The sequence below is a fragment of the Neopsephotus bourkii genome, unplaced genomic scaffold (assembly GCF_033783945.1).
Source record: "Neopsephotus bourkii isolate Nb327-2 ecotype Australia unplaced genomic scaffold, CSIRO-AGI_Nbou_v1 NB_1183, whole genome shotgun sequence".
Taxonomy (NCBI): Eukaryota; Metazoa; Chordata; class Aves; order Psittaciformes; family Psittacidae; genus Neopsephotus; species Neopsephotus bourkii.
The window spans coordinates 3,964,098-3,979,789 of record NW_026901668.1 but is presented as its reverse complement, the minus strand read 5'-3'; the positions used below and the strand labels follow the sequence as shown (position 1 = coordinate 3,979,789).

General features: G+C 39.5%; 1 protein-coding gene across 1 annotated transcript in view; it reads left to right on the top strand.

Annotated features, from left to right (window-relative positions):
• The window catches only part of CACNA1C (calcium voltage-gated channel subunit alpha1 C), a 484,424-nt gene that overhangs the window by 335,736 nt on the left and 132,996 nt on the right, over positions 1–15,692 (top strand). Inside the window, exon 9 of the mRNA XM_061364015.1 lies at positions 3,677–3,849. Coding sequence (XP_061219999.1) covers positions 3,677–3,849 — 173 coding nt within the window. The remainder of the gene's footprint in view (positions 1–3,676; positions 3,850–15,692) is intronic.

The window sequence follows — 15,692 nt, the reverse complement described above, 5'->3', positions numbered from 1 at the left end:
CAGTGATCCAAATCCCAGGACACAGGCCAAATAAGCAGCTGCCTAAGGCAAATGAAGGGCTGGAGAACAGCCTTTTCTTCTGCTTTGAGAGGATCCTGGAAAACCTAGTTGGCTGCTTTTGATGTTCTTAGTGCCAAGGAAGAGGTCAGAGTAAATGGGAGGCTGGATATGGTTTTAGCTCCTTCTGGAGCATTTTTTTTTTTTTTTTGTGATGTTTCAGGACTTTTCCCTGGTCTTCTGTCCTCTCTTCCAACCCTTCCCATGCCTTGGTGTACTTCTCAGGGTGAATGAGGCTTGAGGTCTTGTACTACACCTTTATTAGTAAGCAAGAGTTTTGAAGTGCTAGAATTCTGCTGGTTTGCTCACTTTCTTTCATTCCTCTAAATGTGAGAAATGATACTGAGATCAGATATAGACAAGAATTACTTACATTCAATCATTAGGATGGGCAAGAGAAATTGTCTTCTGGAACAGAACAGTATAAAGAGCTGGGTGTTTAGATTTATGATAGTGACCCACTCTAACCTCACACAGAGAAAACATCTCTCCAGAATGCTCTGCTTTTTGTTATTCCCATTGGCAGATGTATGTTATAATTTCTGGGAGAAATGAAGCAAACTGAATTCTGGTAAAAACAACCAGATGCACTGACTCTTAAACTGATGTTCTCTTCTTCACTGAAAAAAAGACAGATTGCTCAGTATTTCTACAACCCTTTTGTCAACGTAACCCTGACATGATAGTGCAATCTTTTTTAAGAAGGCCACCTCCAGACTCAAGATGGCACTTCCATCAGAAAGCTTACTTGGTCCTTGGCCTCCATGCTGAAACTGCAAACAATGACCATTTATTGCCAACTGTGATGGTGGCAAAGGTAATGTGCACACCTGCCTGCAGTAGGAACTGGACTGAGGTTACCAGCTCATTTCACATGGGATGGTAAATTACCACTTATAGTAATTCTTGATCATGAATAACATTTGTCTGAGTACAGGCTGGCATTCCACATGGGAAGTGGTTTGAATTCCATTAGCGATTTCCTGAGACAATTGTTCTCAACGGTTTAATGTTAGTAAAGCATAGAAATTAAGGTAATTTAAATAAGTTTCCTTTGGAGGGTCATCCATGGAGTATCATACATTGTCCAAAGGAAAAACATGCAATTGCAGATTGTTTAGACTAGGCAATCACAGTATGTTCAGTTGTGCCATTCAAAAGCTGTGTAACAAATTCACTCTTATGCAGATGGTCAGTGTAAAGACATCACGTTAAAATCTCCCATTGATTTAGTCAGATCTCTCCCCAGACTGAGTCCCATTTGAGAGAGACAGTAAGAGGGGACTGAAAAGACCCAGACAGGCATGCAGCTTAGGTGCATCTGACAAATGTTTGCTTCAGTGCACAGTAAGAATTTCAGTTTCTGTAAGTTGGGCTGTTGGGTGATGTTTTCCACTTTTGTTTCTACAACAGCCCATTCCAAGTTATATCCATGCAAATATAAATGGTTCTCAATTGCAGCTGAAAGCTCAGCCCCTTTCAAAATTGTATCCATTTGTCTTAGGCTGTGAAATACCAGTTTAGGAGTCAACAATTGAAATACTGGGATTTATCAGATAGGCTTAGTAATATAAACTTTTTCCAGTCCTTTTTTTGAGAGTTAATTCATTAATTTGGATATGGCACTGTGTCAGATCCAGAGGAAAGATGTTACTGAAGCAGAAAATATAACTGCTGTTGATTGAATTTTTCAAAAATTCTTTGTACAGTTTTTATTATTATTTGTAAAAGCTTAGGATCACAGAATGGTTTGGATTGGAAGGGACCTTAAAGGTATCCAGTTCCAACCTCTGCCCGTGGGCAAGGACACCTTTCACTAGACCAGGTTGCTCAAAACCCCTTCCAACCAGGCCGTATTTTAAGGGGTTGTTAGTTTTAGATTTTAAGTAGTAAAATATCACTCCCAGCATGAGAAAATTTGATTATTTTTACATCCTTGCCATGCTTGCAATAACTGAGTCTGCCTTGTGGCTAAGTTTGGTCCCAGGGTGGACTGTGATCCAACAATTCTCTTCCTCATTTCCACCTTCATTATTGCAGTCCCATGGGGACAGGCTAAACTCTCAGCAGTGTGACAGGGGTGAAGGTCACATAGCCATACTTTGTCACATTCTTTGGCTTGCAGTGAAGGAATCATTCTACTTTTGTTCTGCTGCACTGCTGATTTTGTGCACAACTCATAATGTTGAAAGCATGATCCAAAGCCTGTGACATCAATGGAAATCTTTCAGGAGGGAAGTACTTCACCAGCACTGTTAGAAAATCATGTCTATCTCAGTTGCTTGAGGACACTTCACATGGCATTCATTAACATTTTGGGTAAGATTTTCATCATCCTAATATTATTCCACCAAAGTAATTGTTACATTTTCTATTTGTTTTTGCAGGAGCAAACCTAAGAAAAATATAGGTGAACATTTTAGGGGTTTTATTCATTTGACGCTGACAGTCATCAGCAATGGCAATGGATAATACATTGGAAAAAAATGACTGTATCTCTCATTTCTAGAAACAGCAGGCCATGTTATCTGCTGTGTGTGCCTTATATAGTGATCTGCTTCAGCAGATACAAAACTTAAGGCTTAAGTACTTTTGGTCCAGAACATTTCAGAGTCATTGAGCTTACTTTTTAAAATACAAGCATGAAAACCTGGTTTAGAACCACAGGAGAGTCTCTACAGAGAAGTAGGTCAGCATTTCTAGAAAAGAAATCATGCAGTATGGGTGTCTCTGAAACAGAGGAAGAAACAGCACCACAGCCAAAAAGAAGACAAAGCAAGCACCCAGGTTCATAACTAAGCAACATGAAATTCTTGTTCTTATACTCTGTATATTAAACTGTATTCCCAGTAGTGGTCGTTCATAAAACTATCAAAGTCTACCCTCGTTCACTTTCTGGTAGAATCTATTAGTTTTGTCTACCTATAAGTTATCATATTTGTTTACCCAGGTTGATATTTAAAAAATATATTTCATGTCAGAAAGCAGCCCTGAATACCGAAATTCTGCAATAAAACGTTGAGGTCTGAGTTCTTAAACATATTATTCGGGACTGTGGTTGAAATTGCACATAATTAAATGTGTACAGAATTGTGAGTACTGTTAATTACATTTACAATTAGTCCAATTTAGTTGTGATTACATATAAAACTGAAAGATAGATTGAAACCTGGCTAAAAATTTGAGCCACCGTATCACTCTCCAGATGTCAGATTATTGTCAGACAGTTCATCATTGACTTAAATTAACCATTATTCATATAGATATTTATGGATAACTGTTGGAGAATATGAAGTGGTAAAGAATATTAGAAAGTATATAAGTTTGTACATAAATGTTACATATGTGTTTTGTCTGAATTGTCAATCAGATGTTGAGAATCAAAGGATTAAAACCAGGTATACGTTTTTCCTTAATCATTGATTAAAATGTGGACACTCTATTTTATATATGTATCTAGCGAGGATACTCCCTTCATATGTCTGTCTTTAAAGAATAGAGAAAGCTGGGTGTGCTATACAGGATGTGGAGACTTTTTAGGGGAAATCAGTCTAACACACAGTTTTTCAATTTCTTCCTTCCCTCTGCCTATGTCCTGCCCCTTCCTCCCTATTGCTAGGGAGTTTTCCAAAGAAAGAGAGAAGGCTAAAGCTCGGGGTGATTTCCAGAAGTTACGGGAAAAACAACAGCTAGAAGAGGATTTGAAAGGATACTTAGACTGGATAACTCAAGCAGAAGATATTGACCCAGAAAACGAAGATGAAGGCATGGATGAGGAGAAGCCTCGAAACAGTAAGCAATTTTCTTCTGTCTCTCCCCTTCTGTGCTTTTAGCAAGAGAGCCTGTTCCCACCTGCTGTAGTGCTGATGTGGCTTATAAGTAAGAACAAGTTCTTCCTGAGAGTCTCACTATGTTTATACATTATTCCAGTTTAATGCCTATTGGAAACTGTGAAAAGGAGAAATATGTGTACAATAATTGATATTGGTCTGCAGATCCTGTTTCTTGTCTGTCATACTGACATGAGTTCCTGGTATTTGACAGAAAAAAAAGGTCAATACTTGCTGTTAAAGTCCACTATTGAGATAAGTTTTAAAATTTAAATCTGTCTCCATTTATTTAATCACAGTTCAGTGTTGCAGTCAGTTTACACATGGTTAATTACTTTGAAAGTAAAGGTTTCTAGGCAAAGCAGTACTACTGTATGGGAGAAGGGCCAAATCAACCCTGCTCTACAGTAAGTGTGCCATCTGTAAAGTCATTGAAATCAGTGAAATTGTGTTTGGTTTTGCCAGGCAGGAATTAAGCTTTCAAAGATTTCTTATAAGGGAATTATCTCTTATTCTTATGTTCTGGAGTTGAGAAGATTGTGCACAGTGAGAATTCACCAACTATCTCGTCTTATTAGAAATCCTGAAGATGGAAGGGCTTGAAGAAAGCAGTGATTCTCCACATTTCATTACCTTCACTGAATTTTCTTCTTCCTTCTCCTCTTTGACCAGTACAGCCTGTGTAATACTTCAGAAATACCTATCAGAAACATTTATCATTGCAGGTTGTGCACTTTGGAAATGTCAGACTTGGAACCTGTAGACAGTTACACAGTTCATGGGCAGTGCCTGTACTTTTAGTTTTCATTACAGAAATGGGCATTTTCCTAGTTTGATTTTGGAAGAGAAGACAGGAAACATTTCCCCAGTGATCACCCTTCGTATGAAACAAGCAAAATCCATGAGTTGATCAGAACAGAAATGTGTATTTTAATAAGAAGGTTGGACATGGGAAACTTGTGCCTACAGAGTAAAGCAAGATATGCATCAGATGCTCATGATCTTTTGGGGAGTAAGCACTGTTCCCCATTGTTGCCAGGACATTGAATATCTCTCAGAAAAAAAGTCCAACTTTATTTACGTAAAGTTATGCCCATGATACTGAAGTATCCGGGCTTGAAGGAGTCACGAAGGTCACCTGCTCAGAGTTTCCCCAAATCAGGTTATTTTGATTTTTATGCTGGTGTCTTCATAACTTTCATTACCTCTTCATTACCTCAGTAATCACTCAGAAATGAATTTATTCTTCTTGGCCAAAATTTGCCCCTCTGAGGCATATAATACATGAAATAAATAGAAGGTGATGTCTGATGATCGACATTAATTTGTAGACAGAATCCCTTATATTAAAAAAAAAAAGAAAATAAAACAAAAAAACACTACCGTATCGGGCTCTGGTTAGTATACTTATGTGACATATGAGTGTGGAGGCAAAGGAACGGGTTGCACACAACTCCACTGAAGTCACCAGGAGACTTTCCCTTGGCTTCAGTGGATTGGGTCAAGTTTATCACATTTCCTCTTTAGAGACTTGCCTGCTAAAGAAATGTGTAGCCGTAGTGGTAAGGTAAGGTGATGAGAACTTACCTTGCTTACTAGCAGATTTGAAGATTTCTTTTTAAATTAACACAAAAATAATGCTGCTTTTGTAAAAGAGTTGTGGAATGTGCAAGGTGTAGATTCATTGCACATGCTGTGGGGTGAGGTCAACCCCCATTTGAGCTGACAAGCTTCTTTATTGGGTGGTGATATTTAAGAACTGAAAGACAGTGTATCTTCAGCTTGCTTTCAGTTCTTCCTGATTAGTTTAATAATGTGAGTTTTTTAAGACACAATTTGTAGAAATTAGTCGTCTTATATCCAACAAGTTGTCTACAGATTCTCACAATTGGCTATTAATGACAGAATTGCATACTGTTAGTAAACTAACTTGCTATTCATTTCTTTTCCAAACTATTAGTGACTAGAGAGTCTTCAATACCATTGGTTCCAAGTGTCAGGTCTAAGGGCAGTGGCTGCTGACCAGTCCCTTGTACACAACATGTTCTCTGTGACATTATGGCTTTGGGTCACATTATCCTTTTCTGTTACATGACAGACCAGGTTGCGGAACAGATGTTTGCAGTGCAGACTGCTAAACAGCAGAATTATGCCTCTGTTGAGAGGAATTGCTCAGGATGCAGAGGAAGGCTGTGGACTGATTTTGACTGTGTGCTGGGGACAGTAGTAATGTGAACAAAAGTCTCTGCACAAGAGAATAGCATAGACCAAGCAAACAGGTCACTCCATTAAGTTTTTTGCCTGTTCTTCTGACATATGTGCTCCATCTAGTGCAGGCTATTGATACCAGTATTATTCTTGGCACTTGTGGCCTGCATTTCTGAATGCCAAATTAATACTTCTAGCTTTGGTGTATTATCCAGTGTCTCCCCACCACAGGCTTTTCCAACTATGGAAGTAAAGGGTCTCTGTGCTGACATCCTCTAGTGAGGAAGCACATAGCCTCTAGGTACAGAAGGTAAAGAGCAATACTCCTCATTCCACTGAAGCCAGTTGCATACTTTCACTGAGCAGTTGTGGAGCTTGCACTCTGCCCTTCTGTATTTCTTAAATCACATTCATATTTTCCTGAAGGCTGATGTATGTACTTTCACACAATTGCAGTTTATTGCTTAAATTCTGTTGTATTTTTTGATATTACTGAATTTCAGTCTTTACTCGCACAACAGGTGGGAATGTATTTGCAAAGCCAAATAGCTTGTAAACATCCTCTAATAAGATGTCATCCTCACTTAATTGGTTGATATGCTTATCTGTCATGTATGTCACATGGAAAACTCCTGGTATCCCTACTGTGCCTACCCATGTGATTCCACATCTTGCTTTCTTACTGCCTATGAATACACCTTCTGAAGAACTATCTCAACTCACTCGGGTACTGTACACCAGTTTATTAACCAGCTCTGACAAGGCCTGCCAGTTCTCCTGAAGCTGAATCATACTGCAGTTGTACTGCTCTTGGGTCTTGAGAAATCTGCTAGAAAATGGGTTGAATGAACACTGTAAAAAAATCAAACCAAGAAGTAGAGCTCCTTTCCTTAATCCCTTCAGGTTGAGATAATACCACAGAAAAGGTACCATGAGTTAAGTGACAGAGTGTTTTGGTTGGTTTTGATTGGGGTTTTTTTATGTGTTATCTACTGTGTTGAACGTTTGGGCACTCATGCCAGCAGTCAATCACCAGTAGAGTTAAACTGAGGAAAAAAGATGGTATTAATTCTCTTCCAAAATAAGCTCCAAGTATAACAGACAGATGGCACAGTTGTAAATCCCTCAGGAATCCCTTTGGCATGAGTGCCCCCAAGACATTTGAATCTCACCTACTACCAGTGCTGAGCTTGCATTGCCAAGGCTCCAATGTGTTCCTTGTCTTCTTGTGTTTAGCTCTTGCTGAAAGAGCTCAGTTGCCTCATATGCACCTTCAGTGTGTTTTTCTCTCAAATATTCTCCAAAGCTTACTGCTTCCTGTCTCCAGTACACCTCCTGAAGCGTTACTCCGCAGAAGTGTTGCTACCTGTCCAACACACTTTTTTCAGTGTTTAACTAATAAATAATGTTGATATTTAAGGTATCAGCACTGTGCCTTTCAGATAACAGTCACCGAAGTGCATGGGGCAGTTCAGATCTCCTTAAGTTGCTGGTTTAGCTGAGTAAACTTCAGGGGTTGCTTTTGCATCAGCTATATTGTACTGAGGCTCAGGATACATGGACTGCTGCCTGAACTCTGACAGTAACTCACACTATTACTTTAAAGAAGTCACATCAGTTTTTGCTTCCTCAGTTTTCCCTTCAAGGTTGTTTGGAGTTTTTGGTTTCTTTGGGGTTTTTTAGAAAAAATACCAGAAAAGTTTAGAAGTTTAATTAAAAATTACTTATTAAACTAGAGTCTCATGTAAAATAAACTTGGAGATTCAGCAGTTTACATCATCTGGGCTCTGACCCAGGTAGTGTACATAAACTGAATCATTCCAAACACAGAGAACATATGTCTCTAATCTCTGTCCTTAGCCGCAGAGGGAGGTTTTACTGTCATCTTAGTCTGTAGAGAGGGCTTCCTGCCTGTCAGCATGGGAATTGCCTCCTGTAAAACAGAGAACACAAAGTGGAAGGGAACCAAAATTCACTTGCATCCTAATTTGGTTTGACTGCCTGTGCCACTCCTTAGGGCATCATCAGTCATATTTTGTATATGCCACTGCTTTCCTGAAGCTGTAAAACTTTGCCCTAAGTCTCATTTGGTGTTTACAGCCTTTAATGAAATGGTCAATAAGTCCAGGGACTACAACACCAAGGACTTTAGTGGAGGAAAGGGTAAGAAAGGAAGATAAATGTAGCCAGAGTCGGTCAATCTGTGCAGCCTTTAGCTGATGCTCTCCATAGCAGAGGTCTTGGCATTCTGAGGCAGTTTATTACACCCATCTCTCACATGTGTTGAGGGGCATTCACAGAGCAGGCTGAATTCATTCTCTGTGTTTGAGGAAGTACATGTTTAAGGCAGTTTTTCCTTGTTGTTTGCAAACATCATTTTGCCATTATGACAGATGTGAGGTGGGAAATGTGGATAGGCTTCTGAAGGCTGTTTGTGTTGATGGTTTTCTTCTATGCTCTTTCCCTCATGGGCCTTCTACATGGGAAGAAAACATTAATTTGACAGAGAAGAGAAACACATGTCATGGCACAAAACAGCTACTGAATTTCAAAATCACATGATAACACAGAGAACCATCCCTCCTGTTGCCACAGTAACTGGGAATTTGCCCTTTTTTTAATTCCTGAGTGTGGTCTGGAATGCATCTGTGTGGCTGTGGGCAGAAGCAGGGAACCTCAATCCAACCCAGATTCTCCTCCTATTGAAATTAATTGGCAAAACTCCCATTGACTGCACTAGGGTCAGGAAAAAGCTGGGAATGGGCAGGGAGAAGTAATTTGATGTTTCTGACTGCTCAGATTTTTGCCCTCCCTCTGTTTCTTTCTTTTTCAGTTCTATTTGGTGCTGCCATCTGCAGTGTGAGTAGTACCACATTAATTAACAGAGTCCCTAAGAGTAGCAGAGCCCACTGCTTAGCTGCTGGGATCTAATAACAAGGACATTCTGTGATTCAAGACAAGTCATTCTTCTAGTTAAGTCATACCCAAGATAGTGCTGTAAATTCAAGATCTGATTTGCAGGTAGATTTACAAAAATTTAAAGTCTAATCAAACTCCAGCCTCTATTCTAATGGGACTGATGGCTGTAGATAATCAAGTTTTCATGTAACACATAAAAAAGCAGTACAAACCAATGTGTTGCCTATCAAAAACATATGGCAGTACTTCAGATTATATATTAAACAATGAAAGGTGTGGGAGGGGGTTGACTGTATGCGCAGATTTATGCCTCAGTTAAAGTGGCAATAGAAAGTGCCCAGCTGAAGACAAGTACAGAAATACAGTCAGCTTCCAAAATACATAAAAACCAAAGTTGTTTAAAAGGAAATAACCTGGAATCTCACCTTCAGCGCAATTATTGCAGTGCTTTGGTGACCTCTGGAAATGTTTGTTAACATCTGAGTTCATTGCCACTAAGGAATCAACTGCAGCCAAACTTTCTGGTGAGCTACAGATTTTGTCTCACTCCTACAAACAGTGTTACTTGTGAAAAACACTACTTATGATGAGGAAATAAAAATGCATTTAATCACATGATAACGAGACTCTCAGAATCATCAGAAAATGATTCTGAGACAGAGAAGAAGTTTTCAGATGCAAAAGTGCAAGTTTTAGAAGAAATTGGATCCTCTTGGACCATTGCCACTTTCAGAAAAAATGTATTTTTCATGGAAACCCTTTGTGCTTCTGAACATCAGGCCAGAATTGAGAACAGGAGAGCTAGTGGTTCAAACATGAGAAGAGAAGAATTTGAGAACTCTAGAAATAGAAGCCTGAGTAATTTCAACCCAAACAGGGTTTTATTCCCAAGAGCTCCAATAGCAGTTTGACTCTATTGCGTAACAGGGATAAAAGCGTGGCCACCTTTCTCTGAAAGTGCAGGCCTTTTAGACTTAGCTATCCAATTTCTCTCAATTTCCTTTTGCAAAGGCAACTTATATACCACAAGGAGACTCTGTTGATTGCAGAGAGGCTATGTACCAAATACTTTCCATTTAATTTAATGAAAGTTGTCACTAAATCCTTTGCAACCCTTTGGGAAAGTTAGCAGTTTGAAGCTGTTGGCTAGAGAGAGTTTTGTGTACAGATCTAATCAGGATGCCAAGATAAAGGAACACCAACTTGCTCAATTTTTACATTTAGAAATTTCACATGTCAGCATGCTCTGTGGCCTCTGAATCAAGTGCTTACTGACAAGGCAGTAGCTTATTACTTTCAGCCTAAAAAATAGGATGGTGCTGTGGGATAATGTCTAAGGTAGAAAGCACATAACAGGATTTTCAAAGACTTGGTTATAGGCTAAAATTTCAGGGTGGCCTAAAAAATCTCTTGGTCCACTTTCTATGATGAAATTCATTGGGGAAGAGCACAGCTAGGGAAACAGCATAGATGAGGAGGGGAAAATGAAAGTATATTTGTGAGATGTCTATTTTAAATTCAGTCTTTACCATCGTTGCCTTAAAATTCAGGTCTTCTTACTCTATGAGCAAAAAGATGGTGTATGGGGTTAATTTTGTCTCCTGTTGTACAGAATACACTTGAAACACTTTTGAACTTGTTAACAGCCAAGTTAGTTCCCTCAGATTTATTCTAGTTTCACCCTCAGAATTTGTCCCAAGGTATTTCACACACACATTAAAGGACATGGGCAGTCACCCCTTGACAGACATGCACAGATTGGTATATTAGAGGATTTTTGCCTATTGTCAAAAAGCAATTAGAAAAAAAAATCAACCCAACAAAATGAAAAAAAAAAAAAAACAAAAACAAACAAAACAAAAAAAAAACCCACCACCAAACCATAGAGTACTTGCGTGGGATTTAAAATAATCTAAGCAAAAGCTGTAAAAGGCACAGGCTGAAAAACGAAACCTTTATCAGTTTAATTCCTCCAATACCATTTGGTGATTTGAGGATGCTATCACACAACCTGGTTGCATTTTGTTTTCCATGTGTAAATACAAAGAAATAAAAGCCAGTGTTGTAAAATGATTTATTACCTGTCAAAACCTAAAAGATAAAGAAAGTACAATGTCATCTACTTTTATCATTGTCCACTGATGTGGAAAATAATCACCTGGTAACTAAGAAAAGATTTGCTGCAGTGCCAACAATTGTAGCCATTTCACAAGGGCACTTGATAGGTGTTTCACAAGGAGTCTAGTAGCTGTGATAGATCTATTCCCTTTTACCTGGAGACAGAGGGACAAAAGAAGTAAAGAAGTGGGTTTCGGTGTTCTCTGCTCCACCAGTCTCCTCTAGGGAAGAAAAACTCCATGTACTCTGTGGCAGAGGTTCCAAAACATGGTTTATTCAGACAAGAGTAACAGCAACTCCCAGCTGTGTGCTGTGCCTAGTGCATGCTCTATAGAAAACAGTCCCAGTGGCATTTTTCTACCTTGCCATCTCTTGAAGTAGCTCATACACGTCTCTTAATATCAATACTATAGTTTGAGGAATACTTCCTAAAAGGCCTTTGTAAATGTTCAGTCAGCTTTGTTTTTGTTGTGTGGTTGTTTTCTTCACAGAGAAGCTCAGGTTGCAAAATGCTGCATGGGTTTATGCTACAGATGTCAAGCTTGAGTCTATAATTAGCATGCTGCCTAGAAAAAGCTTCTGGGAGATTAGTTCTCTCGTTGGGCTGAATTGCTTCTGCAGTCCTTAGGCGAAAATCCTACTGAAGTTGCTGGGGATTTTGCCTGGGTAAGGACTTGGGCCCCAATCTGTTTCATCTGAGGTCAGTAACAAAACATGCCAGTGTCAGCACTTGAAAATGTTGCCCAGTGTGAGGTCTTGATGAACCAGAGGCTTCTGTGCTCACACATGACTTCAGTATTGTGTAACAGTCATCCACCAAATGGAGAGCATGAGATAATTCGGGATCTGAAGTTACTTACAGTACTGAATAGTCCAGATAGTACTGTTTGCCCAGTGCATAATTCCATTGGCTAAAATGAAGTTGTACCTGGCATCAGTTTGACTCACTGTCAATGCAGGCATCTGGCTTTCATAACTGTACTTCAGGAAATGTGGGATCAGACCCAGATAAACTTTTATATCCTAAAAAGGAAAAAAAAAAGCATAGATTGGAAAAGAATGAGAAGGCATTTGTGAGGCTTCATAGTGACATTGTAGGTAGCTGTGGTAGCAGAGCATCTAGGGCAATGATATTCAAGTAATATTGGTGATACTCAAGTAAAGCTGCCATATAAAAGTGTCATTTGCATTATTTAACTTTCTGCTTCCATTTTTGTCCTATATTCCATCAACGTCAACAAAACTGATGCCAACATTTGACTTTTTCCTACTGGAACCAGACCAAAGCTGAGAGGAGACTTCCTTCCTGACTCTCTTCACATGTTGCTTTCTTCTTTTTTTGTGAGTGAAAAAGCAAGGAAGCAGTAGGGCCTTATCCTTGGTTGTTTGTCTTTCCCCCCATTTCCAAGAGGAGTAAAGAGGAAATAACAAAAAAGTAATTCTCTCAACGAAGTGAAATTAAAAACTTTGGGGTTTAAGTTATGCTTAGAAATGTTTCATATACAGCATTGGTTCTTTAAAATATGTATGCAGGTTAACATTTGGAGAGGGGAGTAATGTTGTTCTGGGCTCTTTTGTCTAATCTGAAGGAAAAGGCACAGGAAAGGTAAACGATGTTCTGAAGGTCACCCACTCCCTCAGTGCCAGAGTCTCTCATATCATTCTCTGCCCTCTAGATGAAAATTTTGACCTTAGATTGTATCATGTAAGGCATTTACAGGCTTGATCTGTGTAGTTTTGAACTATTTTCCTTCATTGAAAATTCACCATAATCATCTCAGTCACTTTGCTACAATTTTCTTGTTCCCCAGAATGTATGGATGGTTCACTCTGTACATTAACCCACAGGTTTTATTTTATTAGAAACATAATTTAACAACTAGCTTTTATAAAAAAGCAGCATTTAGCTTCATTGTTCTGTGGATTTCACAACTTCCCATTTTCTTTCTTTCTGGATGAAAAGAAGCCTTGATCATAAAACAAAAGGCGAGCAACCACTTGAAATCCTTCTTCCCATTCCTTCTCTGCTGATCATTACTGCTGAGGGTAGGTAAACCATAACTAGCTAAATGAGATGTAGAAGCAGTTTAGCTCAAGGCTACGTTTAATGTCAAAGCACAGTATGGAGAAAACAAATTGTTTCCTATATCTGGATGAAGAACTAAAGAAGGAAAAGCTGCTGGTATTCAGGAAGCCTCAGGACAAAACTGTGACCAATGTTACAATATATAATTCTGCAGTAATCTGTTCTAACCTATCATCGGAAGGCCTGATACTGTTTTGTGAAGTGGGAAAAACGTTTCTAGAAAGTAGAACAGAGTAACTCTTCACTTAGGGGAAGGTGGGCCAAATTCAGGCATGTGTCTGGCTCCAGCTGCCAGTTTCTTGAGTGAGTGTTGACGAACAGTGACAGCTTTGAGATAATTAACTGACTGAAAGGGTCACTGCAATGAGCATCTACCAAATCTCCATGCCGTTGCTGCCACTTGTGCATGGAAGAGCGGAGGGCAGCATGAGAGCAAACTCCAGAACTGTGTTAGTTTCTGCCTTCAGGCTCAATTTTAATTCTTGCTCCCTCATGGACATCAAAAGCTGCATAAATTAAATAAGTTCCCAGGCTGCTGTAGTTCACATCTGGGGAAAAAGCCTTTTCATATAAGATTCTCTGTGAGTGAAAAGTTTTGTGATGATCTACACAAGCTTTTACTCTTTTGCAGCTGAGGATTTGGCTTGTATTGTTAAGCTTAGAATTTTTTCCAGCTTCTCCCTTCCCTCATTCTTGTAACGTGGAGCTCAAACGTTACACTGAGAACCGCTAGAGCAGTGATGTGTGACCAGATACAGCATACAGAGGCTGACATTAATGTTGATAGGGCATTAAGTTTATCTACTATAAAAGCTATTTCCCTAGCAAAGACTGTCTGGTGAGATAACACTTCTGTTTTGCCCGCTGGAAGAGAGACTTACGTTGACGTAGAAATCATCTTATAGTACTGTCATGGTAGAGAGAAATATCTTTGCGGGTAAGGCTTTAGAAGGTATCTATTGTTTACATAGCTGGGGAAGACACCTTTGTACAAATAAATTTATCTCCATCTGCCCCTTTAAGTAGATGCCAAGAGTGTGCTGTTAAATCTTTAAAAGAGCACTTAAAGTGCTTTTAAAAACTGTGGAGTATTCAGCAGTTCCAGTGAAGTCAGTGAGAATGACCTGTGATCAATATTTGAAAACCAGTTATCATTGCAGATGTAGTCTTAAAAGCCTCTTCATTGAGAAGAAAGTATTGGTGAGCAGGACTGATGGCAGCTGAAACTCTGAGGATATTTTAATCTAGCATACAGAACTGTCAGGAGAGTGGCTGTGGTGTTCAGTAATAGTAACTGAGGGACATGGAGCATGTGTTTGGAGTTAGAAATAACTGTTGGGGGTGAAAATTACTTGTATTACAGTAATGCCAGTGGAGACCAAAGCCAGTGTGCCTGGCACTGTATATGCTCAAAAGTATATGTATGTACTTCCTTTCTACAGGAAACCAAAGCCAGTACAGATGGGTTCAGCTGCCAAAGCATGTTCATCTAATGCCAATTTAGATACTTCATGGTACTAAGGCCTTCATTGTGGACTAACAGGTCAAATATAGCACGCCTGTGGTGTGGTAGTTGGAAGGGCATATCCCAGGTGGGATGTCAAAAATGCCATCCGGTGCATCAGAAGAGGCAACTGAGTGTGGTTACTCCAAAGACATGTAGAAAAAGTTCACTATGACTAGAACCTTCAATATACATCATGTAACTTGAATGTCTTAAAAGTGTTCTTGGTAGATAGAAGAATGCAATAGGACCAATTGCAGCAGAAATGGTTCCTAGATGAGCTTTTTTCCCCCTCAGGCTAAGTGTGTATTCATCATGACCTGCCTACCTATCTCTTTTTCTTCCCTTATGTATTTTATATTATAACTTGAAGATTCATGAGCAGGAAGATAAATATTGAGGCCTAGACCCTGTATTCCTTGGCCCAGACCAAGAGTTCTATGTGGGAAGGAGTCAAGCTGAGAATCCTCTTAAGAGTCCAGGACAGGCTGAGGGAGGCAGGAGTAGTATTAGCATCCTTCTCCCAATAAAACTCTCATATCTTCTGCTTTCCCTGCCCCTGACTGAAAGGTAGCCTGAGTAGTTCATTGCTTTCTTAGATTGATTCCCAAGCAAGTACACAAGGAGGCAAAGATAATATTATTCTGTTTTAAATATAAGTGGGGTTAGGAAGCTGCCCATCCTGTTGTAAAGGTAGTGACATGGAGGTAGTGGCCATCCTGCTGTGAAGGAGCAGCATAATGTGCCTGTAGCTAACAGGAGGTCTGCAGCACAGTGATATTCCTGTGGCAGAGCTTGGTGACAAGGAGTCTGAGTGATATGACACAGCTGAACTAGTATTTATATTACCAAATTGATAGCCAGTGATGGTGTACCTGAGAAAAACCAACAGCTGTGAATGGCACCCAGCTCTATTCCTATATGGGAAGCCTGGGAAGCTTGCAGTCCAGCACAAACTGCTAATAAGATA